The sequence below is a fragment of the Engystomops pustulosus genome, chromosome 1, assembly GCF_040894005.1.
Source record: "Engystomops pustulosus chromosome 1, aEngPut4.maternal, whole genome shotgun sequence".
Lineage (NCBI taxonomy): Eukaryota > Metazoa > Chordata > Amphibia > Anura > Leptodactylidae > Engystomops > Engystomops pustulosus.
The window spans coordinates 83,024,567-83,041,070 of NC_092411.1; the positions used below are offsets into that span (position 1 = coordinate 83,024,567).

General features: G+C 40.0%; 1 protein-coding gene across 1 annotated transcript in view; it reads left to right on the forward strand.

Annotated features, from left to right (window-relative positions):
• The window catches only part of SPPL3 (signal peptide peptidase like 3), a 35,378-nt gene extending 19,177 nt beyond the window's left edge, over positions 1-16,201 (forward strand). Inside the window, exons 2-11 of the mRNA XM_072146013.1 lie at positions 6,546-6,623; positions 7,332-7,420; positions 11,084-11,203; positions 11,280-11,358; positions 11,578-11,690; positions 12,343-12,449; positions 12,954-13,117; positions 13,247-13,446; positions 13,742-13,851; positions 15,007-16,201. Coding sequence (XP_072002114.1) covers positions 6,546-6,623; positions 7,332-7,420; positions 11,084-11,203; positions 11,280-11,358; positions 11,578-11,690; positions 12,343-12,449; positions 12,954-13,117; positions 13,247-13,446; positions 13,742-13,851; positions 15,007-15,078 — 1,132 coding nt within the window. The 3' untranslated portion in view covers positions 15,079-16,201. The remainder of the gene's footprint in view (positions 1-6,545; positions 6,624-7,331; positions 7,421-11,083; positions 11,204-11,279; positions 11,359-11,577; positions 11,691-12,342; positions 12,450-12,953; positions 13,118-13,246; positions 13,447-13,741; positions 13,852-15,006) is intronic.
• The last annotated feature ends 303 nt before the right edge of the window (positions 16,202-16,504 follow it).

Genomic DNA, 16,504 nt, shown 5'->3' on the forward strand with positions numbered 1-16,504 from the left:
AGTGGCCTTACGCTGGCACTACTCTGCTGCAGCCAGTGATGGGCAGCTGTGTAAACAAGAAATGGCAGGCTACCATGAAACCATTGGCATGCGAAGCAGAAATTTTTTATTTTGAGATCTAATTTTATTTCTAATGTTACAAGCCTAACAACAAATCCAGTCCAATTAAGTAGAATGTTTGAGGTTTGCTGTGCTATTTTAGGTGTATTGTGCTCCCTACAGTGACAATGATGCCTACAGGTTGATTCCACTTGTAAAACATCTTTAAAAATTTGGTTAACCTCGTAAACCGTTTCTCATGTCCTTACCCTGGGTTCAGGATTATAGTGGAGCTCTGGATAAAGAGATGGTTTGAATTACATCACCTAAAACTAATGTAGGAAGAAGCAACGCCCATATACTTGATAACCTTCTGTAACCTTGTGTATATATAATAAGCTTGTTGACAGTTTCCAGTAGTAACCTGCAGATCAGTGAATGCACATCCTATGCTATCTAATCCTGCCATATGTCATGCCCCAACAATCAGACTTCTTATTCATTCTTGTCTACTAAATGTAGGAAGACATGTGGTAGCAGGATCGGCCTACACAGGGTGTTTTCTATATCTATGGGACAACAAACACTGATCAGCTCTAATATCCAATCTGCCATACTATTCTCAGGTGAAATAAAACTTCATTCATCCCTATCCAGGCAGATCGAATTCCCTTTAAAATCTTCTCCAAAGACACTTGGGTACTTCCTTCTGCCACATAGTAACAAAGCCTTTTAAACTCAGAAGATTCAACCTTTGTTTCTATGTTAATCTTTGGAGTTGCTGAACTCATGAGCTAAACCCCTTCTCACATCGAATAAGACTCTGATCACATCTCCTGAACTGTTTTTACATTGCGCTCTTCCATTGTGGAAGAGTATAACCAAAGCCAAATACTGATGGAAACATAGATGGCTTCAATTTACTAAGTTTGCATGTAGCCTTATAGGGTACTCTAGGATATGTTCTTTTTATCTAAATTGGTTCATGAATGCCCTCCAGCAATAAGAACCGCTTTTGACCGGAGCTTAAATTTTAGGCCAAGAAATATGTTTGCTGTATTTTTCGCCTCTGTACAATTTCCGCATCTGTGGCAGAGGTAAGTAGGCACTAGCACTACTTCTCCTCTAGCTCCCCCTCCTTCTATACTACAGTGGCCTCGCATATATAGTTCCCTTCATTTTCTGCCCAAGCAGATGTCAGGGGCAAAAGCTGGAGGCGATGAATAAATAATGTAAAGCTTTAGCACTGGTGTGAACTTACCCTCACAAAAATGTCTTTTGTCTGAAATGGAGGCTGTACATTCCTCATATAAATTGTAAGAATGTATTTAAAGGTGACCATATTCTCTCCACTTTAGTATTGGAAACGTTTTCTTCTGGAACCAGTTTGTGCTTGGGGTGAATGAGGGCGTCTGACCAGCTTAAAGACTGAACGCTAATGTTTCTGCTTGAACATGTAATTTCTACTGGCGGAAAGCTCATATAACGGTAAAACAGCTGAGATGACCAGCTGTGGTCTTGAGAGCATGAAAAATATGCCGAAACTGTTGGGTCGCATAGAGGCAGGATCAGTGGCATAAAATTATTTTGAGCATTTTCTGGTTTCCTAGTTTGACTGCAAAAATTTTCAGAATATCCATGATTTTTGTATTGGAATAACCCTCTTGATTTATGCTGCTATAAAAATTCCCTTTTGAAGGTCACTTGTAGGTGCACCAGAGAAACAAATCCTCAGTGTTAAAAGAAACCTGCCGTCAAAATTAAGCCAGATAAACCAAGGATAAGTTGCACATACTGTAGATCTCGGCACTGTGACTGTTAATTATTTTTTTTATTTGGTATCCCTGGCCTCCTTCGTTCTAAAATTAAACATTTTAAATTATGCTAATGAATCTGATGTGCTCCTGGGGATGTTACCAGAGCACTTCTCCCTCCTACTTTGTGCTGAAATTTCCTCTGGTACAATAATATTTTAAAAGTTGATTTTAGAAGAAAGGAGACCATGGAAAATATATACAAGAAGATTACCACAGTCACATTGCCTGGATGTTGTGGTTTTCTGACAGATTTTGCCTTTCATTCCCTTTTATTTCCAATTAAATCAAAACGGTTTCCACACAGAAAATAAGGTAGAACTGACAACTAATATAAGGTTAACTTGCCGCACATGCAGTCTAAAAGGAGACAGGATCACCCCAGGATCTAATTAGATTTTGCAACAAATCAGGGCGGATCCTGACCAATTTTGCCAAATGACAACAACCCTTACATCACCTACATAGATTAAAAGATCCCCAGGGGATACTGCACTCTGACCCCAGCTCACTACTCAGTGTTTTTTGTAATTGCTATGAATCCCTTTATAGTGATAATGACCCATATGATTAGAACAAAGGGGCTGAATACCTTGTTAAATTAAATGCCCTGGCCTGACAATATTGTAGTTATTTTTTTGCAGGTAAGCTCAGTAGCCGTGGTGGCAAACACGGAGTTCATAAGATTTCTTCCCAAGGAGGGCATGGTCCTCTATAGCCGGAATCTTACCGTCCCATCTCCTTGGTAAATCAAGACTTAAAGGACATCTACCATCAGATTACCTGATGGTAGATGACTAATGCATACCTCCTCGTGTTCCCCAAGTTTAATTTCTTATATCTTTGCATGGCCGCATTTCTGTAAAAAATAAGCTTTTAAGATGCGCAAATTTATCTGTGGTGCTCTGCAGAGCAGCATCCGGGCCCACCGTAATATAATGGCAGCTGTCATTATCTCACAATCCAACTAGCACGGCCCCGGGGTGAGCATAAATTATATTAGTGGAGCCTGATGGTGCTCTGCAGAGCACCACTGGCTAATTTGCATATCTTATAAGCTTATTTTTTACAGAAATGAGCTTCAGGCTCCTGATGTACAACTTCTGTTATGGTTTCTTGCCCTGTTTTTTGGATTTTTTCAGTGGTGGATGTGTACAACCAGTATACCACTTGTGTTCTTTGTGAAGTGCAATGCACAGGCTTTTTTAAGGAGATTTGCTTAATTGAATTGCAAAATCTTAACATGAGATAAATACATTGGGGGGATTTATCACCACATTCTATGTGGTTTCTTTTACTAATTTTTTTTAAGAATTTCTTTTTTCAACTGAGGCAAAAAGGTCTTAAAGTAATAAAAAAAAAAAAGCCAGAAAATGTGGTGAGAAATCCCCTCCCCCCAAATTCTGATCCGATCAGGCACCCTTTACGTTGTGTTTTAAAACACAAGGAAAACTCTGCATGTGACCATACCCTCCGGCTACAATGCTTGTTAACACATTGTGTACGCAACGCAATTGCAAATCGTGTAAACTAACTACCAACTTGATGATTATTCCAATGATGACCGAATGTGTGAGCACAGCCTGAATGTGTTATTTTATTCAGTGCTCTGTAAAGAAGTGTATCTTGCTACCCCAATAGTTATTTCACCTGCTGGTGGAGCAGCCATGTTGACTCCTTATGAAAGGGCATTTGGGGAGAGTCACACCTGCAGTCTTGTCGGCCTTGCACACATCCAATTGCCTTGGACAGACGGGTGTCAGTAGGAAGTTGTGAGTGTGTGTGGTGCCCATTGTGTGCCCCTGGGTGACAAGCTCTCCCTTATCTCGGTGTTTCTGTAGAAGGTGACTGCAGTGGGAGCGCTGGGTCTTATGGGGCGGGAGGGTAAAGGAGAATGTGCACATTGTCTGACCCTGACAGAGCGCTCAGTGTTTTGGCCTGGCATTTGTACAGCCTCTCTGTGCTGGAAATCCCTGCCTGTGTAACAGACACAAATAGACTAAGACTGCAAACCAGTCATTAAGATCTCTATGGCCTGTGTTGTAAGTTCAGAGACAGGGTTGGGTGGTGCTTTTGTCTTGGATGGGCAGACGTAGTCTGTGTTGTGTGTATGTGGGTGGAAGCTTTAATGTAGTGTCGTCCTGCCACTCCAACATTTTATTTTTTTATTTTCCACTTTTAACCTTTTTATAAACTGTTTCAATCTCCATAGTGCTACTTATCTGGAGGCTGGACATGCCTTACTGTATGTGAAACAGAAGGTGTATTCAGCAGGGTTTAGTCTGCACGTGTCACTTCTTCTCAGAGGATTGGGGTGTTCTGTGGGATGAATAACTATTGGTGGTTGTCGCACCTGTATTGTTAGAGTAACACCTGAACTTTTATCTATTCCTCATGCTTCAGGCTTTGTTGCTGAAATTACAATTTGGTGCAGGTCTTGCCAGTCATTTGTAGATTTTCTGGTAGTTTGGTAAACTACAAGCCATTTTGTAATGCATAAGTCAGATCACCCACAATTACATGCTTCACAGCCTTTTCCAGAGATCTGGTTTTACAGGTTTCAGTGTTTTATTATAATAACATGTGTCTGCTTGTCAAGTTTTAGAAACTTGTGCATTTGTTGACCTTAAAGGAAATCAACCACTCAAAAAAACTCTCCTCCGCTCCACTTCATCTTGATCCTGGTGCTGTCTGTTACTAGTCTTGACAGACTGGGATCACTTAAAGAAGAAACTTTGAATTGGCATCATGGGACAAGGTATCTGTGTCGGTTCGGGCTGCTAATTATGCACCCCCGCACCTCCCTCTCCCATGCTGGGAGAGGAGGGTGATGTCATGCGAGAGGCGTGAATTCACCTCTATCATATGCTTCCAGCATGGGAGAGGGTGGTGCGGGGGCATGCATAATATTTTTCTTTTAAACTCTTTTCTTAAGAAAGTAAAGCATGTAGAGTACTCACATAATATATCACATATGCCATATACAATGAAAACTTCATACAATTTGGTACATAGACTGTTGTTTATAAAGTAAGGAGGACAAAGCCGAAGCAGAGTAGAGTCAAGAGGGAGTCGCACCACCTACCCCAAATTTCTCAGGGCCAGTGCCTATGAAGGAAGATTATCCTCTCATATGGAACACCATTAACCTAGTAACTTCCATCGGAAGCACCTGGGGGGGTCGTGCATCCAGCCACTTGTCTTACAGGCCATAAACCAAGCCCCACAGAGGAAAATCCTCCTGTGATGTGGCCATAGGTCCTCGTTCCATAATGCAAATAAACAGACTATGGGTGAAAAATACACCAGAGACTCCAGTATATCAGATAATGTCAATTACCTCTTTCCAAAACGTTTGTAGAAGTGGGCAAGCCCAGATCATGTGCTTGAAGGAAGCGGGTGTGAAATCTCATCTAGGGCAACTAAGGGACTGAAAACTGCCCATTTTGTGAAGGTGTATTGGGGTTCAGTAGCACTGGTGGATTATATAAAGCTGGATAAGTTTTTAAAGGAGGGTGATAGATAATGGTGCAGCTCAGTGAAGTCCTCCTCGCTTAAGGCCAGGTTAAGCGACCTCCACTCCTCCAGCGCCGTTCCTTTACTGGAATTGGCCGTGGCCTGGATGAGGTACGAGTAGTTTATGGAGATCAAACCCCCGGCCCCTGAGGGCGGCCAATGCCAATAAGGGGGGCAGGATGAGAAGACTGTCATTGGCTGTAGGGAAATGCATGCCTCATTTGGAAATAGCGGTACATAAAGTGTCTGTGGAGTTTGGTGTTTAGTTGACAATTGTTCAAATGATACAGTTCTGGGTGCCACCCAGGACCACATTTTTGTATGTATCCCATGGCATTTCCAGAATGGAAGATTTAGCTTCCGCCAGGCTAGTCTGTCCACTTAATGGGCAGGCAGGATCATAGTACCCGACCATTGTGGAGCTTGAAGGAAGTCCCACAGGCACGGACCTCAGGTAATTGGTCATGCCTGTGTCTGGAGAGGGAACCTCCACCCCCATCCATGGGCCCAGGTGGGGGGGTTGTGCATAATTAGCAGCCAGGTGCGCTGGACGACTTGTCCCTGCGCTCCGTGCTGCCAATTATAAATTTATTTTCTATGTGATTCTGGTGTGTCAGGACTAGCGGCAGTAACTTGATGAAGAGGAGTGGAGGAGAGTATTTCTAGTGTTTTTTTTGTTTTTTTTTTTGTGTGGTTGATTTCCTTTAAAGTGTTTGTCTGAGAGTACACAGAAATGTAATCTTACAACTAATAGGCACCTGTCCGTGTCAATGCATTGGTAGATGCCGCTTCTGCAGTTAAGTGCTGCACGTACACCTGACTACTACAGGCCAGTACTTGCCTTAGTGGAGACTCAAGTATGTCCGCCACTTCACCACGGAGGCCAGGTTACTGAGCCCTCTCCACAAAAGATGGGTGTATAACAGGTCTCTTGGAAAGCACCGACTCATAAGCCGAAGTGTAACCAGAATTCTAAGACTCCTTGCAAGATTGGTTAAATGTGTTCAATCATGACATTTACCTTGGGTCTGTAAATGCTATATGAACGGTTTACCAGAAGTGAAACTAGATCGCCTAGGAACAGAAACAAACTGAAGTCCTAAATATTGTAACTAGATTTAATGCATCCGTTGTCTGGTTATTTGCTAACCAATTGTGCTTTTCTTCTTTCCTCAGGGCTTACTCCTTGGTGGATTCCAGTCAAGTCTCCACGTTCCTTATTTCAATCCTTCTCATAGTCTATGGCAGCTTCAGGTTTGTTTCATGGATTTAAAACCTAAAAATTTTACATTTTTGTTAATAACCAATTGTCCTTACTAAATTGTGAGTTGCGTATTGGAGAACTATAGAATACAGCACCATCTTAGCCAGTAAGACTATATAATGTGATGGATAACTTTGACTGAACTGTGACTCTATCATTGACTATATGTCATTGCTGACTCTCTATATGAGGTTTATTGTGTCTGACATTATTCTTATTATTCTTGTTCTTGCAAGAAAGGCCCATTTAATGTTTTAAATGGTTCATACACTATTCCTCACTGTGAACATACCAAATAGAAGTCTTTGGGGATCTGGCCACAATTTGTGCAAGAGGCCTGAGGGTGTGTTGACACATAGCATATACATTGCGTTTTGCAACACAATACAAGAGCGGAGAAGAAATTTTCCCTTATTGCATTTAACATTTACAAAATACAATGTTAATGCAGTGTGTTAACAATGCAATTTGTAAACGCAAATGTCAACAGCAATGTAATTGGGCAAATCACCTCTTTTCAGCTGTTGTATTGCATCAAAACTCCACTCGTTCAGGTTTTCGGATGCAATTTTTGATGCCCACACAAGGAGCGTAGTGAAAGAGAGGGACTACAAAATCTCTCAATGATATGTTCTCCCCCATTATGACCTGCGCATATATCTTATATCTCTTTTATAATTGACTTTCTTCCTTTCTAGGTCTCTTAACATGGACTTTGAAAATCAAGATAAAGAGAAGGACAGCAGTAGCTCTCCAGGAACATTTAGTGGGAACAGCACCAATAATAGTAAGCTATGACTTCAGCTTGTACCCACTCAAAGGCCTGTGTCCTTTGCATTTATATCATGCAGGGCTTTTCTAACTCCATAAAAAACTGTAGTTATTTCCATCTCTTATAGAGGTCCAATGTCCGGGACCATCAACAACCCGAGTAATTGGGCTGAAGAGTTGGACTAGCACTCTGGCCTTTCCAGTTTTCCCTTCACAGTGGAGGGAAAGCAAAAACACTGAAGTTTAATCAGTTCATTTTCTGAATTCATGAGAGACCGATCACAAAGGAATGCAATATCTTTTAAAGGGCTTGGTCCAGTCTCAGGAAATGTGGATCGGATCCCCTATGCTGCTTACCGGGGGATCCATTCTACTTCTTGGCAGCTGAATAAGTACTGTAGAGCAGTGTATTGGACTTGAATCAGCGATCAGAGCACTCGCTGGTTCAAGTTTTAAGTTTAGTGTTTTTAACTTTTTTTTTATTTACTTACACAAAGTTTTTAATCATTAGAATAATTTAAAAAATAAATACATAAAAATATAAGCACCTAAACGGCAGAAAAAAATTGCTCTAAAAAGTGATTTAAAAAATGTTACTCCTAAAATAAGACTACTAAAAAAAACAACTCTTCTTGCCAAAATAAGCCCTTAATCAGATCTGTCAGCCGAAAAGTTCTGCATGTGAAAAGATGGTCATGCAAAATGTACAAGATTTTCTCCAAATTAGTTTTTATTCAGTAAAATTGATTAAAGTACACAAAACCCCCACATATTTGGTATCTCAGCGTCTGCCAATCTGCATAATAAATAAGAATTGTTATCAGACGTAATCGTGGCGACCCTTAGAATATATATATTTACTATTATATTTAATATATATATAATATACTATTTTGGTATGGTAAAATGCCAAAAAAAAAAAAATCTCACCAATTAGCTATAGATGCCCCAAAATTATGTACCAAAAAAAGTTAATCTCATGTGGCAATAAAATAAGTCCCTACAGGTCCACATTAACCCCTTCCCGCCGCAGCCCTTTTTCGTTTTAGCGTTTTCATTTTTCACTCCCCACATTTCTGCGTAACAAATTACACTTCAAAATGGTAGTATTTAATATTCCATGCCGTGTACTGGGAAGCGGAAAAAAAATTCCAAATGCAGTGAAATTGGTAAAAAAAACCGCATTTGTGCCGTATTCTTGTGGGCTTGGATTTTACGGATTTCACTGTGCACTCCAAATGACATGTCTACTTTATTCTTTGGGTCGGTACGATTACGGGGATACCAAATTTGTATAGGTTTTATAATATTTCGATACATTTAAAAAAATGAAAACCTCCTGTACGAAATTTTTTTGGGGGAATTTTGCCATCTTCTGGCGCTAATAACTTTTTCATACTTTGGTGTATGGAGCTGTGGGTGGTGCCGTTTTTTGCAGATTTTGATGACGTTTACAATGTTATCATTTTTAGGACTGTACGACCTTTTGATCACTTTTTATAGAATTTTTAATTTTTTTTAAAATGGCAAAAAAGTGCCATTTTCGACTTTGGGCGAGATTTTCCGTTACGGGGTTAAACGCAGTGAAAAAACGTTATCATATTTTGATAGAGCGGGCATTTTCGGACGCAGCGATACCTAATGTGTGTTTGATTTTTTTTTTTTACTATTTTTCAGACTCCCTAGGGTACATTAACCCTAGGGTGTCTACAGTATGGCAGTAAATGGGGATTTTACTACTCATACATTACAATGTGCAGATAGCACATTGTAATGAATGGGTTAACCTGAAGTAGCTTCGGGTCTTCGTGAGACCCAAAGCTACCATGGCGACAGATCCACGAAAGATGGCCGTGCGATCAGCAGTAAAACACCCGCGATTGGTGCCGGCACCGATCGCGGGTGTTACCGGTAAGTCTTTGCTGCAATATGGGGAGGGCTCGGCCCGCGAGCCCTCTCCATTTACCGGGACCTGACATGTGACTTACTTTTACGTCACATGTCGGGAAGGGGTTAAAGAAAAAAAAAATTATAGCCTGTACAATGTAACAATGCAAACATTCTCTGGGTGGCTCCTCCTTCCATTCTATGCCCCTCCGTGTATTTAATATTCTATCAGTGTACTCGGACAAAGTTTGATACCCAATTTCTCCTATCTATATATATTGTAGACCGCACCTCCATTTTGTTTTAACCCCTAAAATCCTAAAGGGTTAAATAAACTTCTTAAGTGCTTTTTCATAGGTTGAGGGTGTAGTTTCCATTATAGGGTAATTTGCGCATCTAGCTATTATTTAGGCCTCTCACATTCAATTGAAAGTTGAGCAGGTCCATCTAAATTCGTATTTTGCTGATTTTCCAAAAAGTGTGAAAAATGGCCAACAAATTCTGAGCCTCATAACATTCTAGTAAAATATGTAGAATCTTCATAAAAAACCATCCAACATAAAGCAGACATTTAGGAAATGTAAGTTATGAAATTATTTGGGTGCTATTATTTGTATGTATCAAAAGTAGAGAAATTAGAAGTTTGAAAATAAAGAATTTTTCAAAATCTTTGCCAAATTTCATTATTTTCATAACAAACTGGGTTAAAGAGGGATTTATTTCAAATCCTCCCTGAGGTTGCAGTCAATTTAGTAGTGGTGATGTAAATATGACCATTTAGATAATTAGCATTACTTTCTTAAGAAAATCTGTGGCTTTAGTGCAGATGAATCAGCATTTTTCCATGAGGCCACAACCATATCCATGGCCATTCAAATGAGTATTAGTGCCAGAGATGACCTGGTGCTGTGATCAGCAATTTTTGATGCCCCAAAAGCATAGAACGGCTGAATTCTTGACCTGCCACTTCATTTATATAGTAAGAATGGGAACACTAGTGGTTTGACCGCAGAGACCCCCGAACAATCAGATTATCTCCGATTCAGTGGAAATTTAGCAAGGTAACATTTTTACCTGGCTGGCCCGGTTCTTAATCAGACTTCAGCAGATGCTCAGAATATCCACATAGATGTTAATTCTTATCAGATATTGTATTGTATAGGAAAAACTGATGGAGATGGTTATAGTTTTTTTTTTTATTCGGACACACACACATCTCTAATAAACAATTATCAAGTTTTCAATGCTTTTTATTATGTTTTTAATCTGTTTAAGTTGCTTTTCAGAGAAGCTTTCATTTTCCTCTAAGCTTTGTATGTATTCGTTATGCAAATGAGTGGCCTGCTAACGGATCTAGGGAAGGAGATTGGTGCTAAGGAATACAAAAACATGCCCCCATGTACTAAGCTGCTCATTTGCTTACTGGATTAACGCATTAAGGACCAGGCCATTTTTCGTTTTTGCGTCTTTATTTTTCACTCCACAAAATCTAACTTTTTTTTTTTTTTTTTTTTTGCATGTAAAGAGCTTTGGATTGATATTGAGCATGGGTCTTGATGTTCTCCAAATCAAAGCGAGACTTATCGTAGACTTGGCGGTATTAAATATATGTGATGCATATTGTATACAACTATGTTGATATCGCTGCTTCTGTTTTGATGGTTGTTTTTTTTTTGTTTTGTTTTTTTAATATGTAAAACCTATAAAATGGCTTGATTATAAAAACAAAATTTGGGAACAGTTGAAAACTTAACATATTTTGGGAATGTGACAAAACTTGTTTCTTTTCCAGGTATCCAGACTATTGACTCTACTCAGGCTTTGTTCCTTCCTATTGGAGCCTCTGTCTCTCTCCTGGTCATGTTCTTCTTCTTTGACTCTGTTCAGGTGGTGTTCACGATTTGCACTGCAGGTGAGTGTCTCTTGTTACAGGAAGTATTGTACAGGTAATGAAGAAGAAGGAAACTAACTTTCAGTTTTTCTTTCAGTTCTTGCAACAATAGCATTTGCATTTCTCTTGCTCCCCATGTGCCAGTATTTAACCAGGCCCTGCTCTACTCAGAATAAGTGAGTATCCTATAATGCACAAGTTTTCATTGGTGCATAAATACAAACCATTTACTACTCTATTAATTGTAGGATTAAAATAGAAAGGTTTAGTAATATTTGATGGCTTCAGTTTTCTAAAACCATAATAAATCTCCCCCATAGTTCTTTAGCATAGACAAGATCAGCAGTTGGATAAATGTCTGGCATTAATCAACAATTTTTCTGTTTGTTGTATAGGATTTCTTTTGGATGCTGTGGTCGATTTACAGTGGCAGAGCTGCTGTCCTTTTCCCTTTCTGTCATGCTAGTTCTTATTTGGGTGCTAACAGGCCACTGGTTGCTCATGGATGGTGAGTTTCTTTACTTTTATGTTGCAGTCCATTCAAGGCCCCTTTTAACTTTGAATTGTACAAGATTGACTTCAATTGGAAAACAAAATTGAACCTCAAATATTTATCCAAGTACCTGCTTCTCCATATTATGACCCCGCTAGTGATAACCTGCGAGCAGTTTGGACATAAGATATTATAGTATGACTTGTCATTGCTTGGTAACTAGTCAACCAGGCAGTGGAAAAACAACCATCGTGGTTATAGCTCATGAATGGTGCGGACACTCATGGCATTTTGTATTTTGTTTGCAAACACATAGGGACATTTAAACCCATGCGATTGGAAACCAGCAACCAGTGTCTAGCAATTAAACAATGCACAACCCTAGGTGCTGGTCATCTATCACACGCATATGCAATAGGCTTGAGTCCTGCCCCCTTGCATTTGCATTGCCTATGTATATGCAATACAAACTCCACATGATGCCACACCTTCAATGTGACCCAATAAGTGCAGTTGGGCACACTCGTAAAACCATATATATTTTGGTCTGATAACCAGGTGGTAAAATGTTATATAGTTAAGAGCTCTTTATCTCTGTTTTCACACTTTGCCTGAATCCCCATTTTGAAGAAGTAATTCTCAACAATTACTTTATTTCTCTTTCTAGCCCTTGCAATGGGTCTGTGTGTAGCAATGATTGCCTTTGTCCGCTTGCCCAGCCTCAAGGTTTCCTGTCTCCTCCTGTCAGGACTGCTCATATATGATGTGTTTTGGGTAAGTACAGTTGTTGGTTTCAGAGGCATTTGTCTGTATTAAATGCAATAACAGTAGTAGTAGTAATGGTAGTTCATCTATATTTCATTACTATATATGTAGGTGTTGGCAAGTTCAAAAGTAAAATAAATAATGCAAATATATGAAAGGGTCATTGATGGCAAGGATGCTCTTACAGGAGCATTTGCAGGCATTGCTAACCTCGTCACGTTGTTGTTAGAAGCCCAGATACATCCTGGCAATTACAGGTAAACTTCTTGCAAGAGTCATCTAAGGCCAGAGACAAGTGACCGTGCGTGGATGGCCTGTGAATCCCGTTAGTTGGTCAGATATCATAGACCAACCACAGTACAGAGGACAGCGCTAATAGTTATATATAATGTATGGGCTTCCTACTTTACCATGGAACTAAGTGTTATTTGTGTAAAGAGATGAGCAGGGTTTTTTCTTTCCTGAGGATTGTAGCAAAACATGTATCTGACTCTTCTGTGATCCCCTCTGCAGGTCTTCTTTTCTGCCTACATATTTAACAGTAACGTGATGGTCAAGGTGGCAACACAACCTGCAGACAATCCTCTGGACGTCTTATCAAGGAAGCTTCATCTTGGCCCTAATGTTGGGAGAGATGTACCTCGGCTGTCGTTGCCAGGAAAGCTAGTATTCCCTAGGTAAGGTTAAGAAATGCTAGAAAGTATGTTCAGAGGTTTTTGCGCAGTATTTTCTGGCATTAGATTTATCAAGGCAATCCAGACATGCAATTCAAGTTATGACGTTTTAATTGCTCTCTTCCTTCACAGTTCTACAGGAAGTCACTTTTCCATGCTTGGCATCGGGGACATTGTTATGCCAGGGCTACTGCTCTGCTTTGTACTGCGTTATGACAACTACAAGAAACAGGCAACTACTGATTCTTGTGGTGCACAGGGGTCTGCAAACATTTCTGGACGTATGCAGAAGGTCTCCTATTTCCATTGCACACTCATTGGGTACTTTGTGGGTAAGTAATTGCCATCTGATCTGTTCTGCGAATGTGAGTTGTTTGTTCACCTTGCCTACATCTTCAAATAGACTATTTTCTGTGGTCTGCTTCAGTGTGTCTTCTAGTTGGTGGTTACCTACTTACAACATGGGTGCATACTGCATAGGCTTTCCTCATGCTTTATGTACTATAGGAATTTATTCATATAGAAGACCACAATAAGAGATAATTAGATTATGTTGTGTTCAGCTGCTGTTTTGGGGTGTAAGTGTGTCTGCTCTCATTAAAACTTGGCTATGTAATGTTTCTGCAGGACTGTTAACGGCGACAGTGGCTTCACGCATTCACAGGGCTGCACAGCCTGCGCTGCTCTACTTGGTTCCCTTTACTTTATTACCGCTCCTCACCATGGCCTATTTAAAGGTAGGTTTTTTGTTTTTTTTTCTTCTTGCGTCTTTATTTATTGTTAATATCATATTCTTTTTCTCTTTAAAGAAAATTTACAATCTACATCCATCATGATAAACCAGAAACCGTTGGTGATCCAGGCAGCATGACTTTGTTATCCATGTCCTCCTTCCTTCTGAAAGCAACCTTTTACATTATGCTAATGAGCCTGAAGGAATCCAGAGGGTGTTAATAGAGCCCCCCCATGCTTCAGTTTAACAGGCCGTTACACTGTATCTCCCTCCCTTCAGCACTTCCCCGTCCTTTGTCTGATGAGATTTCGATGCAGCAGAAGTTTTAGCACACAATGGGAGGGGAAAGTGCTTCTGCAAACTGTAACACCCCAGAGCCCATCAAGCTCATTCCCATAATTTTAGAATCATGGAGGCCATGGTGCCAGGATATGAGTCTCGATGCCTGTATATATTAGTATGTGTCCCTGGTTTATCATACTTTATTTTGATAGTAGATTTCTTTTAACACCTTCACGACTGCCATTCAGCTGTGCACGTCATATTTTCACATACCCCTTGCAGATATAGAATTTTATAAATGTGCTATCTCCTGAACCCTGGCATCTAGATCACAGGTGTCATATTAAAACCGGAGAATCTCCCTTTAAATATAATATCAGGATTGTGTGTGTGGGTGCACAGAACCAGAGATATCCACTGCATTAAAGTGATTTTTGTATACAGCTTTCTATTTTGACTGTACCTTATTAACAGTAGATATCTCAGTTTTTGTACAACATCCAAACCACAGTCTTGACATGAAAGGGGAGATTCTCCTGTTTAATAGGGTGATATTTCTAGGGCTCCATAGGAACTTGCCACTAGCTGTATTTGTGAAAAATGTGGTGACAGGTTCCCTTTAAAAATACTTTAATCAGGAAAATGACAGTTTATAAAATGAAGGATAAATGACTAAAAATATGAAAAAAATAACATGCAATTAATAGAACTATTAAAAATTGTGAAATGTAAAGCTTTTCCAAGGATATCATTTAAAGAAGCCCACAACAGTAACTACAAAAATGTACCTGGACATTCAGTGACCCTCTGTCTGCGGTATTATTTAGAAAATGTAAATCTGCATGTTTGAAGTTACTAACCTTTCTTTCTTTCTCAGGGTGACCTGCGCCGAATGTGGTCGGAACCATTCCACACTAAGGCCAGTAGTTCCCGCTTCCTTGAGGTATGATGGGAACAGGAAACTAAGCCAAACCTGGTGGAATTGTTTATCAAATGGGCTTCTCTCTCCTCTGGATAAACTCTGTGCACATGGACACAGCGACAACTGATGGACCTCAAAGGAATTCATTTTGTGTAAAATTTGTGGGGGAAAAAAAACTTTCTAGAGACTACTACGCAAGGGTCCTTCTCTGAAACTTGCCCTCGCAATGGACTATATTCCTATTGGAACATCGAAATTTAGACTAAATATATATATATAAATATAAAAAGAACTGGGATCCCGTGGAAACTTATGGATTGTAAATCTTGGATTTCTTGAAGGTCTGGCCTATTGGTGGCTCTATGTAGCATGTGACTTAAAAGGCCTCTGAGCTACGGACTATTTCGGCTCTGTGAAACCTGTGGGACCAGACACCATGAGGAGCAGTGCAGCCCTCTAACCAGCTCTCCTTCCTGTTCTTGTTTTTGTTTTCTCTTTTTTGTTTTCTTTTTCCTTCCCCCTTTTTATTTTTTCTGTTTAAATATCTTCTGTGGTGTGAAGTGACTTTTTAGATCTCAGCCAGTGTGTGAGTTACTCAAAGTATACATAGTCTGTCGTATTTAATTCCATTTCAATCTTCTCCCGATTCATGTTGCAGAGGGCAAGTCTGAGATATCTTTTCTATGGATAGGTTAAATATTCACAGAATAATACCAGGTCGGGTCAGGCCTGCTGTGTTCTGTCGCATGTCCTGCACTTTCATCTTTGGCTTTATATGACTAATCCATCCCAGCAAAGTGAAGCCTCGGTTCCAATCCAGTGTATTGTGTGCTCGTTCTGATGTACTCATGGGCTGTTTAGTGACTGTATTTGGTTCTGATCAATGTAGTGACCTAGGACAGATGAAATGTTCCAAACCTTTGTCTTCATTTGTGCGCAGCCTTTTTAGCGGCTCCCTTGGACTCTTGCATGTCAAACTTGCTGCGCTCATCGCTCCCTCCATAATAATGTTACCTTCCTGTAAATACATATTTTCTTTTTTCTATTGTTTTTGTATTTTAGTATTTTCATTTGTCCGCTGTATTTCTGATCTTTACATGTGACTTCCCTCACTCATGGAAAAAAAAAACTAAAGAATAATACCCCTTCATTTATGGTGCTGTATGTCTGCTACTGGTTTTTCAACTGCAGTATGGTTCTGTGGGACAGGCTACTAAAAGGTGCATTACAGGGTACAGATTTCTGGTTGATCTCGTGATTAGGGAGGCCTGGAATAGCAGCTGCCTATCAAAGCAATGCTGCTACCAGAACACCATGGTTACACTTCTGCTTTCAGAACTACATTAACTACGCTTTTCTTGGCTGAAGAACCTCTTGTACACCACAGAAGTCATTGGCTGCACATGTCATGGGCCATGCAGTCTCCACAGCTGTTAGGGATCCACTATCAGAA